Below are 13,455 nucleotides of genomic sequence, written 5' to 3'. Positions count from 1 at the left end.
CACAAAGTTAGGAGAGATTTTGGTTTATGCTAATGAGCTTTCTTAATGCCCAAGTGGGCGTAATTTTACTTTCGACCAAGTAGGCGTTGTACAGAGGAGTGCATGACGCTGACCAATCAGCATCATGCACTCCTCTCCATTCATTTACACTGCACTAGCGATATAGATATATCGCTATGTGCAGCCTCATACACAAGCCCTAACATTACTAGTGTCCTGATAATGAATACACATGAAATCCAGCCTGGCCGTCATGTGTACTCAGAATCCTGACACTTCTGACTTTTTTTGTGAGATTCCGGCAAGTGAAACCAAATCTCGTTTAGCTCCGTGATCTCGCGAGATTTCGTATCCGTTGCTGGAATCTCACAGAAAAGATTCAGAAGTGTCAGGATTCTGAGTACACATGACGTCCAGGCTGGATGGTCATGTGTATTCATTATCAGGACACTGTAGTAATGTTAGGGCTTGTGTATGAGGCTGCACATAGTGATATAACTATATCGCTAGTGCAGTGTAAATGAATGGAGAGGAGTGCATGATGCTGATTGGTCAGCGTCATGCACTCCTCTGTACAACGCCCACTTGGTCGAAAGTAAAAGTACGCCCACTTGGGCATTAAGAAAGCTCATTAGCATAAACCAAAATCGCTCCTAACGTTGTGAAAAAATATCGTTTTTTTAAATAAAAAGCATTACTGTCACCTACATTACAGCGCCCATCTCCTTATATAGGAGACAGGGCACTTATAATGTGGTGACAGAGTCTCTTTAACCCATCTGCTAACACGAAGTAATATCATTCGTCCAAACACGGCACAATTGCCCATAGCTGCCCGTATTGCCCATAGATCAACACTCTTGATGGGTTATTAATTGCTGAAGTTAAATTCAATACAATGTTACGAGTTTGTAAGCATCACATCAAGTAACCCAGAAAATATAGTTATACCAAACGTACAGACCTACTCAAATACACATCTTTTCATCATCAATTTAATTGCTCAAAAGTTCTTTGCTACTTCTTTATGGATTAAAAGACGGAATACTTACACCACAGGGATAAACTTGGCTCGAGCCAGGAAACTTCCCATATAACCTGCTGCAGTCTGTCTGATAACGGGAGCGTTGTTGGGATTTTGCAGTTTCTTCCAAAGATGTTCCAAAAATGCCTCTGCGAGTCCCTGCGTTCAATATCACATGCAAATTGTACGTTATGTGACTACAATCAGATGCCCATAAAGTGAACACCCTCTGGTTCTTTTTTTCCCCCTAAATATTGAATATAATTAATTGAACCAACTTTATAGCACAATATAATCCTCTCACTCTCCCATGCATAGCGATACCAAATATGTACATTGCCCATCATACGTCGTTGCTATAACGCAGAGAACAAAGGTCCCCATATTTATTCGAGCTTGTCCCCCAACATTAGCTGGTAGATGGTTGTAAACTAGTGCAAAGGACCGGTGTACAAAATGTTTTATTTTCGGTGGCTAAGAACAGGTAGGGCAGGGCTAGAGGGAGAAAACAGGGCCAACTAATTATTTGTGTGAACGTTGGCTATCATATTTAGCATGACATTGATGCATAATTGCATGACGCCCATGTCATACGGGGATCGAAGGACAAAAAAAACAACAAAAAAAAACTTTTTTTATATTCCTAATTGTGTACGTGTCTTATTAATTTATTCTTTTTATTTATTTATATTTAGTGTATACATTGGTTTTACGGACTTAACTTGTTTTAAACACTTATTACTCTGGGACTGGAGGATGCTGGGAGGAAATCTATATCGTCCCAGCAATTCCCTCTATACAGATCACATAGAATAGTGATCTAATGCCTGCTGGCCATTAGATCACTATTAGCAGTGTTGCACACAGGGGAAAGCTGGGAGGATATAGATCACGTCCTCCCATGATGCTCCTCTCCTCCATGTCACAGTTGGAAGCCTGTGATGTCATCATGGCATCACAGTTTTCTATAGCAACAGCCCAAATGTATTCGAGTCCCAGCTTTAAACACAATGCTCACTTTGAGCGCTGTGTACTGTGCTTTTTGGGACAAAGAGCATATCATTTCAGTCAGGTTTACACAGTGTCAGCTCGTTCTTTTTAAAGGGAGAGCGATATAAAGCACAATTTGGCATTAAAGTTAGAACTGTAGATATAAGCCCTGGCTGCATGAGACTTAGGGAGCTAGGATGTATATCTACAGATTAGCGGCAGGAAGTGGTTAAACTCACAGGAGCTATTTATGCAACGCCCCAATATATTCTTTAAAGTAGGTTAACACAGTAAAGGCCCCTTTACACCGGCCAATTCTCGGGCAAACGAGCGTTCGTATAACGCTCGTTCCCGATAATTGCCCTGTGTAAACAGGGCAGTGATCAGCAGGTGAACGAGCAAACGCTCGTTCATCGGCTGATTGCGTCATTTAAAAAATAACCATTATCGTTGTTGGCAGCACATCTCCCTGTGTAAACACAGGGTCGCGTTGCCGACATGATAAAAATGTACGGGGACAAGCGATCAGAGTAACACTCGGCCACATACTAGCTTGTGAAAGGAGCAAACGAGTGCCGATCAACGAGCTGCCTTGTTGATTGGCGCTCGTTTGTACGGCCCACTTCTGGCCGGGTAATATCACCTTAAGTATCAAGGTTATGACTTACTGTCCATTAGATAGAGAAATATCCGCATGAGAGCACGGTTTCTTTATCTCCTATTTGCTATAATGGTGTCACCAGTTATGTGCGATCCCCTCTCTGCTATGATAGAGGGAATGGGCATCTCAAATCTTGGTAACAGTGGGCGTTCCAGTAGTCGAACCCCGACTATTCAGACATTTATGATATAACCTATAAATATTCTATAAATGGCTTTGGTAGTAAAAGCCCTTTAATGCATGATTAAAGGAATTTTATTTACAATGTATGTTTTTAGATCTAGCAAGAACAGAGGGTAACCCTTGATGACAAGTTACAATCTAGAAAATATATTCGTCATACCTACATAATCTGTACTAGGAAAAAATACATTACGTACCAGTTTGAAGCTGCAGATGTAAAATATGACAAACTGCACATGACAAGAAGCATGGGTTGGTAAAATCAGCTTGTCAAATATGGCCAGCAAATCTTTATATAAATCCTTTGTTTTATCAAGGTCAAAGCTCCCTGTAAGAAACAAACGTGATTACAACATACACTATTCAGTCTATTGCTAGTCCATAGCTAAACTTATTGCTGAAAATCTGAGCATTACTATAAACTGCAGATTCTCTCTCCCTGTTAAACAGAATTTCATAGTTATAATTCAGATTGTGGTTGTTGGGAGCCTCAATGATATGAAGATTAAGCAGTCCTACGTTTTAGTGATGAGGTGGCCACATACTCGCAGGTTTCTGTTAAAGCGGTTGTCCAGTCATAAGAAATTGACGGCCTTTTCTCAGGATAGACCATCAATATTTGATCGGTGGGGGTTCCGACTCTCGGCACCCCCACCGATCAGCTGTTTGGAAGGGGCCACGGCCCTTTCACTCTATATTCTCATACGGTGAATCGCCGACACACTTGTAGCATCACAGTATTACAGCCTTCTTCCATTCGCTTGGGGCAGGCTGTAATACTTTGAACCGCCGCTACAAGTGTCAGATATTCACAGTACAAGCAAATAAGGAATGAAGGGGAAGAAGATCTTGTACGAGCGCTGCAGCCCCTTCAAAACAGCAGATTGTGGCGGGGGTTACAGGAGTCGGACCCCCACTAATTAGAAATTGATGGCCTATCTTAAGGATAGGCCATCAATTTCTTATGACTAGACAACCCCTTTAAACCCATGAATTTCAAACAAGTTGGATCATGCATGCATAGCGGCTGAAAAACAAGACCTGCTATGACTTTTTTGCCTGACCTGTCATAACAGTCATTTAGAAAAAATCCTTTAAGGCAGGCATATATACGATCTCCCCTAGGTCAACAAATAATCCTTTTATTCAATATCAGAGTATTCAATTAATAACACCATATATCTAGATTGCGTTGCCCCACCAGTTTCTGGGGCATTAGAGAGCCGCGAGCTAACCTAGATCTATCACTACACATTCGGCCTATTCCCTAGTATTTATAACTTTATTATTGTAAAATCTTGTATTAGGCTTCGTTCACATCTGCGCAAGGGCTCCGTTGCGACGGAATGTCTGAGCTTTCCATCGCAATGGAGCCCTGACTAACACAAACAGAAACCAAAGGTTTGCGTTTCCATCACCATCGCTTTCAATGGTAACGGATCCGGTGCCCATGGTTTTCGTTTGTCTCAGTTGTGCAAAGGTTCCATCGTTTTGACGGAATCAAAACCGTAGTCGACTAGGCTATTGATTTCGTCAAAACGACGGAACCCTTGCACAACTGAGACAAATGGAAACCATTGGCAGCGGATCAGTCACCATTGAAATCATGGTTTCTGTTTGTGTCAGTCAGGGCTCCATTGCGACGGAAAGCTCCGACATTCCGTCGCAACGGAGCCCTTGCGCAGATGTGAACGAAGCCTAACATGCATAGCTGCTGTGACCGGAAACTCCTCTTACAGTTACTGCTGATTATTAGGCAGGCTCCTGTCACACAGTTATAATGGAGACGATCACAGCTCAGCCTCTATACTGATCTCATTTAGGTGAATACTGAGAGGAGAATCACGTTGTCCTCCAAGCAGGCAGAGATTGTACTGGCTCTACCTGTTCATGTGAAGATGTGCTGAGGCATAAGGGGATTGATCGCTAAGCACAGAGAAAGCAGGGTGACATCCAAAGTGCAAGATAGGAGGCTGGAGTGCAGGGAAGGGAGTGTAATATACATAAAAATCCCAGAGCTTGATAGAGCATCAGATCGGGTAATATGACGGAAAGTTGTGTTTGCGCTTCATGTCCACTTTAAATTATATGTAAGGAATAAAACAGTAGCAGGCACTGGCTCTGCATAGTATTAACAGGTTTAGGGTTGGGCACCATCATCAGTTACATAACTCACCGTTTTGGAAGCAGAGGTCTTTGGTGTAAGAAAAGAGAACAGATAGACACAAGTCCAAGCGTTCAGCAGTAGGATGCGCCATGGTTTCATTGACAATATCTGTACTCTTCTGCGGAGGGTCTTCATCTTCATCCTGCAAGATAAACATCTTTAAAATGACCAAATAAACTACTGCAAACACCTATGTGCCCATCCTGTTCTTTGGTGCTAGGATATAAACCTAAAACGGACATAGACTGGGACCTTAGAAAGCGACGTCTGAACCACATATTGGATACTTGTTTGTACGACAAGTAGAAGTTGGGGAACGGAGGGGGGGGGTGTTTAAAGCCCCCCAGGATAATGAGATTGTCAACAGAATCTGTTGGCAAGATTTCCCAACAGAAGTCTAGTTTCTATGGTCAACTGAAAGTCTAAACAGAATCTTGATTTGCAAAGTTTCTTACCATGTTAAAAAGTGCTTCTTCTGCAGGACTTGTCTCCTTATTAGCAGTCCATACATTTTCTTCTGCATCCTCTATGTCACTGCGAGAGGCACTCACCTGAGAAAATAAAAACATTTAAGAAAATGAAACTAGGAATTGAGAATATTTCTCTGATAATAAGGGTGAGTTAACATGAGGCAAAAAAAAATATTAAAAAAAGCCACGGATTTTGTCACGTCTGAATGTGTTACATCTGCGGTTATAGGGGGTTTCTGGTTTTCTATAAATAAAGTTTAATCAATGTATAAAGTTAAAAGTTATTCAAATCTCATATACTTTGTGTTTCAATTCCTCGCCATTCTCAAGATTTTTGTTTCCATTCAGAGGCTGCAAACAGGTACATAACTAGTTCTGCTCTACGCTGAGAAGTGGATATAGTTGTACCCAGTCTAAGCATTTCTCTGTCCCCTAAATACATCAGCAGCACAAGTCTATCTGGTAGTTTGCTACAATGTATCAGTCTGAAGTCCAAGCTGTTTGGCTCACAGATTTTCTAGAATGGATACATGTGTATCCCCTTCTCATCTGAGAGCAGCACTACCTATGTACATTATGCGTTTGCTGCCTTGAACTACTTACGCCCAATGCACACGACCGTATTGGTTTTGACGTCCGCAAAACCATGGACCTGTTGTAGTCAATTGGACCGCAAAAAAAACATTGTTGTGCATCCATGTGTCATCCAGGATTCACAACAATTTCACCAATAGTGTAAACCTGCAAATCTGGACCGTAAAAGGACATATCCAGAGTTTTTGCGGACCGGATTCGCAGCCCCAGAACAGATCCGTGAAAACCACAGATGCGTGCATGGGGCTATAGAAATGAATGGGTCCGTAATTTAACCGCAAAAATGCAGTCGTGCGTATAAGGCCTTAAAGCAAAAAAAGTTTCTACATTTTATTTTGGGCGTTCAATGTTCCGGCTTAACAGTCTTTTATCAAGAATGCTTGAGAAATGCCGATAGTAGGGATGCACGATGCATCGAAACTTCGAACTGTTAGATACCGTTATTTCATGAATTTCGATACTTGGCTGTGCGGCCGCACAGCTGAGCATTGTAACACGTGATTACATGAGAGTGGGGCTGCGGCTGCGTGATACAGCCATTGCCCCGCTCCTGTGTCCTGACAAGTGCGCGCGGTCTGCATGAGGTAATGCGACCAGCGCTACACTAATGAGCTGCGGCACTGAAGACAGAACATGGCGGGCGCACTGCAAAACACCCCCATGTTCGGTCTTCACTGCCTGCGCTTATTAGTGCAGCGCCGGCCGCATCACCTCATGCTGACCGCGCGCCCACTTGTCAGGAGCGGGGCAATGGCTGTATTACACAGCCGCAGCGCGGATCTAACGGCGGAGATGAGAGAAACCTCGGATCCCCGCCGCTATTCCCCTGAATGCTGCAATCAAAGCTGACCGCAGCATTCAAGGAGAAAATGAGAAGGGGGATGCCCTTTGGATCGCGTCAAAGGGAGTCCCTGTGACGCGATTGAGGGACATACCATATATGGGCAGATAGCCCAGTGTCCATTGAAGGACCCCAGGGCTGTCTGACCATATTTCCTGTTAGGGCATGCTGAGGTATGTCCTAACAACTGCCTGTGTACTATCCGAATATAGATATATGCCAGTACATTAAAGTTTAAAAATAAAGTAAAAACAAAGAAATGTTAAGTTAAAAAAAAATACACGTACAAATTTTTTACAATAAACATTAAAATAAGTCTCAATACATAAAATACACACATTCGGTATTGGCGCGGCTGTAATAACCCGCACAACAATTTTTTTGCGTCATTTATTATGTGTACGCTATAAAAAAAAAAAATAAAAACTTTTCGCTTATTAATGTGAGGCACGAGGTGTGATGAATTTAACCTCCATGTGCCTCACATTAGTAATTAACCCCATCATGTACCTTACACATTAACCCAATGTTGTCAATTATGATGGAGAAACATGATGGGGCTAATTACTATTAATGTGAGGCACATTCAAAATTCATCCCACCTCGCGCCTCACATCAGAAAATGGAAGAACTTATTTTTTTTTTATTACTGTTGGCAAACTATTGTTTTGGTATCGAAATTGCAATACTACACAAAGTATCGGTTTCTGGTATCGAGACAACCCTAGCTGATAGACCGAATTGTTGCACGACTGGAATAAAATTCACAAACTTTCTGCATGAAGACCTGAGTGTTTTCTACTTTTGTTCTTTAAATTGATGCTAATTTGGGGGCCAGTTGGATGGTGCACGCGGATCACTTGTACTACGCCACAATTGAGAGAGCGTTATTCATGACTTTTGCTATTAGCACAAGGAAGAGATTGTGAAGCGACAAAGCATGTTTTTTGGTTGCGCCAAATCAGAACTATTCATAGCAGTGATATGAAAAATCAATAAATAAAACATGCAAATACTTACATCAATTTTAAGCAACTTCTCAATTATGAGTTCCAAGATTTCCAGTCTGAGCGTTGGGAAGTACACAGTGACCCGTAAAAGGTTATGGATGTAACATTCCTAAAGCAAGACAGAAATAGCAAAATTCTAATCAAAAGCGTCAGAAGGAACAGGCTACACAGCAAGACTTGACCGGCATTATTGCTCAGGCGATATAGCAAAAAAATTATAATCCACGGTTTTGTCATGACGGACTGTTGAAGATGCAGCCACCTGGTCAAACCTTTGGTGAACCTACACTTCTATTTTAAGGAATTCCATAACGAGTAATTCCCTAACATATACCTATTAGGCCCACTTCACATCGCGTTATTGCCTTCCATCAGAGGTATATGTCGTATGTACCTCCGACTGAAAGCTGCAATGCATCGGCATACAGTTAGATACATCGCCCAACTGACCTGACGTAACAAGCCATAAATGCAGTCAATAGCAAACGCGGCGTCTAAGCCATTAGAGAAGGGGCACACTCTTTACACCAATGGACCACCTACGATGTGATCACGGAGTGCCCATGGGTTGTCAAGGTATCCCATCATGAACTGCCAGAGGTAAAAAGAACAATATACTGCAAAACACATGTATTGCATTTTATTGTAAAAGTAATCTAACAATCAAACCTAATCCCCTAGGGGAACAAAAAAAAAAACGTAAAAATAAAAATAGTTAAAGTTGTAAAAAGTTTATATAACTGGTATCACCGTATTTAAAAAGATTTGAACCAATACAATTTTATTGTGAACGCCGTACAAAAAGAATAAATAAACTAAAAACAGAATTGCGGTTTTTGGACATCTTGCCTCTTCAGAAAAATGGAATAAAGAGTTATCAGAAAGTCGCATATACTTCAAAGTGGTGCTAATAACTACAGCTCACCCCTAAAAATTGACACCATCACACAGTTCCATCGATGAAAAAAATAAAATTAAAAAAAAGTTATGGATATCAGAATATGGCAACAAAACTTTTTTTTTTCTAAATAAATTGTTTTTATTTGGTAAAGTTAGGGGGGAAAATATAAAAAAACAAAAACAAATTTGGTATCCCTGTAACCTTATTGATCTGCAGAATAATGTGATCATGTCCTTTTTACTGCACAGTGAACGTCGCATAAAGGAAACCCAAAGAAAAAGAAAAGGAATTGCTGTATGATGACGGAAATGAGTCATGAAATTTTTATTTATTTATAATATTGCTTTTAGTAGGATATTAAAATAAATGTTTTTTATTTGTGCTCTACTTTTTACTTTTTTCTTACTTTTACTTCTCTATGGGGGCTGCCATTTTTTTTTTCATCTCTATATGTGTCGATTAACAACACATACAGAGATTGAATACGGCACATACATCCCCATAGAGAATGCGAACGGGAGCCGTTCCATTCACTGCAGCGTACGCAGTCTGTATGGGAACGGCACATGCGCCGCTCCCACATAGACCAAAAGGAAGGTCTTTGGCAGAGCGAAATCCGGCGCCATTTTCAGGTGGACTGGAAGCCAAGGCCGGACAGTAAGATGACGACTTCCAGCCGCGGCTTCCGGCCATATGTTCAAGGAAGCGAAGGCGCAAGGCAGAGGAGCGGAGGCGGCAGGAGCAGGTAAGTTATGTTTGTGATGTGTGTTTTACGTTCGTGTATGTTTGTTATACGGTCTGCTGCGCCCTGTATCTAATCCTCCTACACTGTGCAGTCGCTCAGAAAATAGCGGCACACAGTGTAGGAGGTTTGACGATTCAACCCCCTCCTTCTTCTGACACTAGCCAGAAGAAGGGAGGGGGGATTGCGTGAGGACACTAGAGCGAGTGTGTCTACCCCAAATTTGCAGCATAAAGCAATGAGGTTGCTTTACCACATTGACCATGCTGCAATTTTGGGAAGTGCTCCCTCTAGTAGCCAGCACATGGAAATGTTATAAATTAGAATCTAACTTATATTTCCTGACTTGTGAAAAAATGAAAACAATTAAAACAATGTGTAATCACTTAAATACTAATTGTTTAACTAAAAAAAAATAATTCTAGCGACATTCCCTTTAAAGGGACTCTGTCACCACATTATAAGTGCCCTGTCTCCTACATAAGGAGATTGGCGCTGTAATGTAGGTGACAGTAATGCTTTTTATTTTAAAAAACGATCTTTTTTTCACAACGTTAGGAGCGATTTTAGTTTATACTAATGAGCTTTCTTAATGCCCAAGTGGGCGTACTTTTACTTTCGACCAAGTGGGCGTTGTACAGAGGAGTGCATGACGCTGACCAATCAGCATCATGCACTCCTCTCCATTCATTTACACTGCACTAGCGATATAGATATATCACTATGTGCAGCCACATACACAAGCCCTAACATTACTACAGTGTCCTGATAATGAATACACATGAAATCCAGCCTGGACGTCATGTGTACTCAGAATCCTGACACTTCTGAATCTTTTCTGTGAGATTCCAGCAACGGATCCGAAATCTCGCGAGATCTCGGAACTAAACGAGATATGGTTTCACTTGCCGGAATCTCACAAAAAAGATTCAGAAGTGTCAGGATTCTGAGTACACATGACGTCCAGGCTGGATGTCATGTGTATTCATTATCAGGACACTGTAGCAATGTTAGGGCTTGTGTATGAGGCTGCACATAGTGATATATCTATATCGCTAGTGCAGTGTAAATGAATGGAGAGGAGTGCATGATGCCGATTGGTCAGCGTCATGCACTCCTCTGTACAACGCCCACTTGCTCGAAAGTAAAAGTACGCCCACTTGGGCATTAAGAAAGCTCATTAGCATAAACTTAAAATCTCTGTTAACTTTGTGAAAAAAGATCGTTTTTTTTAATAAAAAGCATTACTGTCACCTACATTACAGCGCCCATCTCCTTATGTAGGAGAAAGGGCACTTATAATGTGGTGACAGAGCCTCTTTAAGTAAAAACAAGTCATAATTTATTTTACAAATATTTTAAAAAAAAAGCAAAAAAAAAAAAGCTTTGGCTGAACTTCAAAAAAAGACCCCAACATAAATTCTGGGTATGACTTAGACACAACATTCACTGATGTCTTCAGTAACCAGGAGGCCAGGGCCAAATACTTCACCATACAACTGTGTGTAGAGAAGGATCTGAGCTCCGGCATGAGATCTACTACTCGGTATAGATTACTATAGATTTAATGTGAAATTCTCACCATGACTCTTGGAGATTTTTTGATATAGGGAAATTTGTCCACAAGAATTGGCATTAGGAAACGTGTGGTCCTGTATGGCGTAAAAACACAAACATAAACATTATTGAAAAATGGATTACATTGTTTAAGAAACCTTCAAGCAGAGAGCCGGTGTCTGCCCTGCTGAAGCCACTCAACCCAGTCAACAGCAATACATGTATTACAATGTGCTCATGAGGCTTAAAGGTAGCGGCAGCGGCAGCAGCTGAAAACAAATACACGATTAAGGCCAGGATCACACAAACAGTTTCGATGCCGTATATAGAAACGACTGATGCGTCGCCTTTTTGGTGTGTCCACTTCTGTGTTTGGCTCAAAAAACAGAGTAAAAAAACTGCCACAAATACTGCATTAAGGCTATGTTCACACGGGGTCTTTTGCCGAGTTTTTTGACGCGGAAACCGCGTCGCAAAACTCGGCAGAAACGGCCCGAGAACGCCTCCCATTGATTTCAATGGGAGGCGTCGGCGTCTTTTTCCCGCGAGCAGTAAAACTGCCTCGCGGGAAAAAGAAGCGACATGCCCTATCTTCGGGCGCTTCCGCCTCCGACCTCCCATTGACTTCAATGGGAGGCAGGAGAAAGCGTGTTTTCTGCCCGCGGCGCTCAATGGCCGCGGGCGAAAAACGGCGCGATCATTGCTATTCACACGGAGTATTTTGGGGGAGGAATATCTGCCTCAAAATTCCGTTTGGAGCTTTGAGGCAGATATTCCTCCCCCAAAATACTCCGTGTGAACATAGCCTAAAAGTGTGTGCGATATCCTGGTCTTACTGGCCAGTTACTTCACTGGTGCTACTTTAGGGACGATCCAGTGATGTAGCTTCCCCAGGTCGAGATAGACGTATTTTAAAGGTCTAGCAATCGAGGGAATAGGTGAAGGTGTAGTGACAGTGAAGGTGGGGTTCTTTCCCAGAAGATCACACAGAGTTGGCATTGTGTTACATCACGGGGAGACGTGTGTGCGCAGGGTGGCCTCAACTGCACACGTTTAACGGAGACCTGTGAGGGATGCCATACAGTGGCCATGTAAAAAAAAAAAATAAATACATATATATACCGCGCAGTATTTTCTTGCGGTATCTGGCGGGATGTAAAAGCGTTGCTACTACACTACTTCATCCTTCTAAAAACAGGTATACTGAAGTATACCAGCCAGACAAAGGCCAAAAGGACACTCTTTTGGCCTCTGTCGGGCTAATAGAGCCCTATGGACACGTTTTGCATGTACGCTGGGAGCTTTCCTGACATACATGCTAAACATATGGCATAAACCTGATGTGCACAAGGCCTAACACCAGGGCCCTGTTCACACAGATTTTTGGCGCAGGAATCAGGCTTTGACCTCCCATTTAAATAATTGGGAGGCAGAGAAAGCGTCTTCAATGCGTTTTTTGCCTGTGGCGCTCAATGGCTGTGGCCGAAAAACGGCACGAAAACCGCGGCAAGAAAGTGCAGGCTGATTTTTTTTGCCTGCAGAATACTCCGTGTGAACAGGGCCTAGGGCTGTATTCACAGGGGACAAAATTGCAGCTGAATTCCCAGCCATGTGGATGAGATTTGAACAAATCTCTTCCATATGCTGCTAAACACTTTCCAGAGGGAAATCAGAGCATGCGGCGGATTTTCAAATCCACAGCACGCTAAGGGCTGGTCCACACGTAACGGAATCGCTGCAAAAAATGTCAGCATTTCCACTGAAAGTAGCAGACGTTTCGCTGTGGAAAAAACGCACCATTTCCTGCATTTTTGACTGCAGAAAACGGTGCGTATTTTGCTGCGTTTTTCTCAATGCTGGGAGATGGTGACATCTCCTCTGAAAAATGCTATTCAGTCCACTTTCCGAAGCAGGAATTGACATGCTGCGGTGCGAAAAAAACAAAACGCAGGTCAATTTTTGGTCTGAATTTTTACGCCACGTGTGGCTGAGATTTGTTGAGTCTCACCCACTTTGCTGCTACCGTTATCTGCTGCGTATTTTCTGACTGCAATTCCCGACAGAAAATACGAAGCAAAATCTGCACATCACATGTGCAGATTTCGCTGCGGAGAAATCCTGAGCGTTTCCATCCAGTGTGAATCCAGTCTAAGGCTATGTTCACACGGGGTATTTTGCCGAGTTTTTTGACGCGGAAACCGCGTCGCAAAACTCGGCAAAAACGGCCCGAGAACACCTCCCATTGATTTCAATGGGAGGTGTTGGCGTCTTTTTCCCGCGAGCAGTAAAACTGCCTCGCGGGAAAAAGAAGCGAC

The 13,455-nt window shown here is 42.4% G+C and overlaps 1 protein-coding gene across 1 annotated transcript in view; it reads right to left on the bottom strand.

Annotated features, from left to right (window-relative positions):
• RRN3 (RNA polymerase I transcription factor RRN3) overlaps nt 1-13,455 on the bottom strand; it is a 42,496-nt gene that overhangs the window by 12,492 nt on the left and 16,549 nt on the right. Inside the window, exons 8-13 of the mRNA XM_075830142.1 lie at nt 11,166-11,235; nt 7,951-8,049; nt 5,481-5,576; nt 5,035-5,167; nt 3,056-3,186; nt 1,053-1,183 (exon numbers count right to left, since the gene is read on the bottom strand). Of these exons, the coding sequence (XP_075686257.1) occupies nt 1,053-1,183; nt 3,056-3,186; nt 5,035-5,167; nt 5,481-5,576; nt 7,951-8,049; nt 11,166-11,235 (660 nt within the window). The remainder of the gene's footprint in view (nt 1-1,052; nt 1,184-3,055; nt 3,187-5,034; nt 5,168-5,480; nt 5,577-7,950; nt 8,050-11,165; nt 11,236-13,455) is intronic.

The sequence above is a fragment of the Rhinoderma darwinii genome, chromosome 6 (assembly GCF_050947455.1).
Source record: "Rhinoderma darwinii isolate aRhiDar2 chromosome 6, aRhiDar2.hap1, whole genome shotgun sequence".
Taxonomy (NCBI): domain Eukaryota; kingdom Metazoa; phylum Chordata; class Amphibia; order Anura; family Rhinodermatidae; genus Rhinoderma; species Rhinoderma darwinii.
This window is presented reverse-complemented; position numbering and strand designations above follow the sequence as displayed.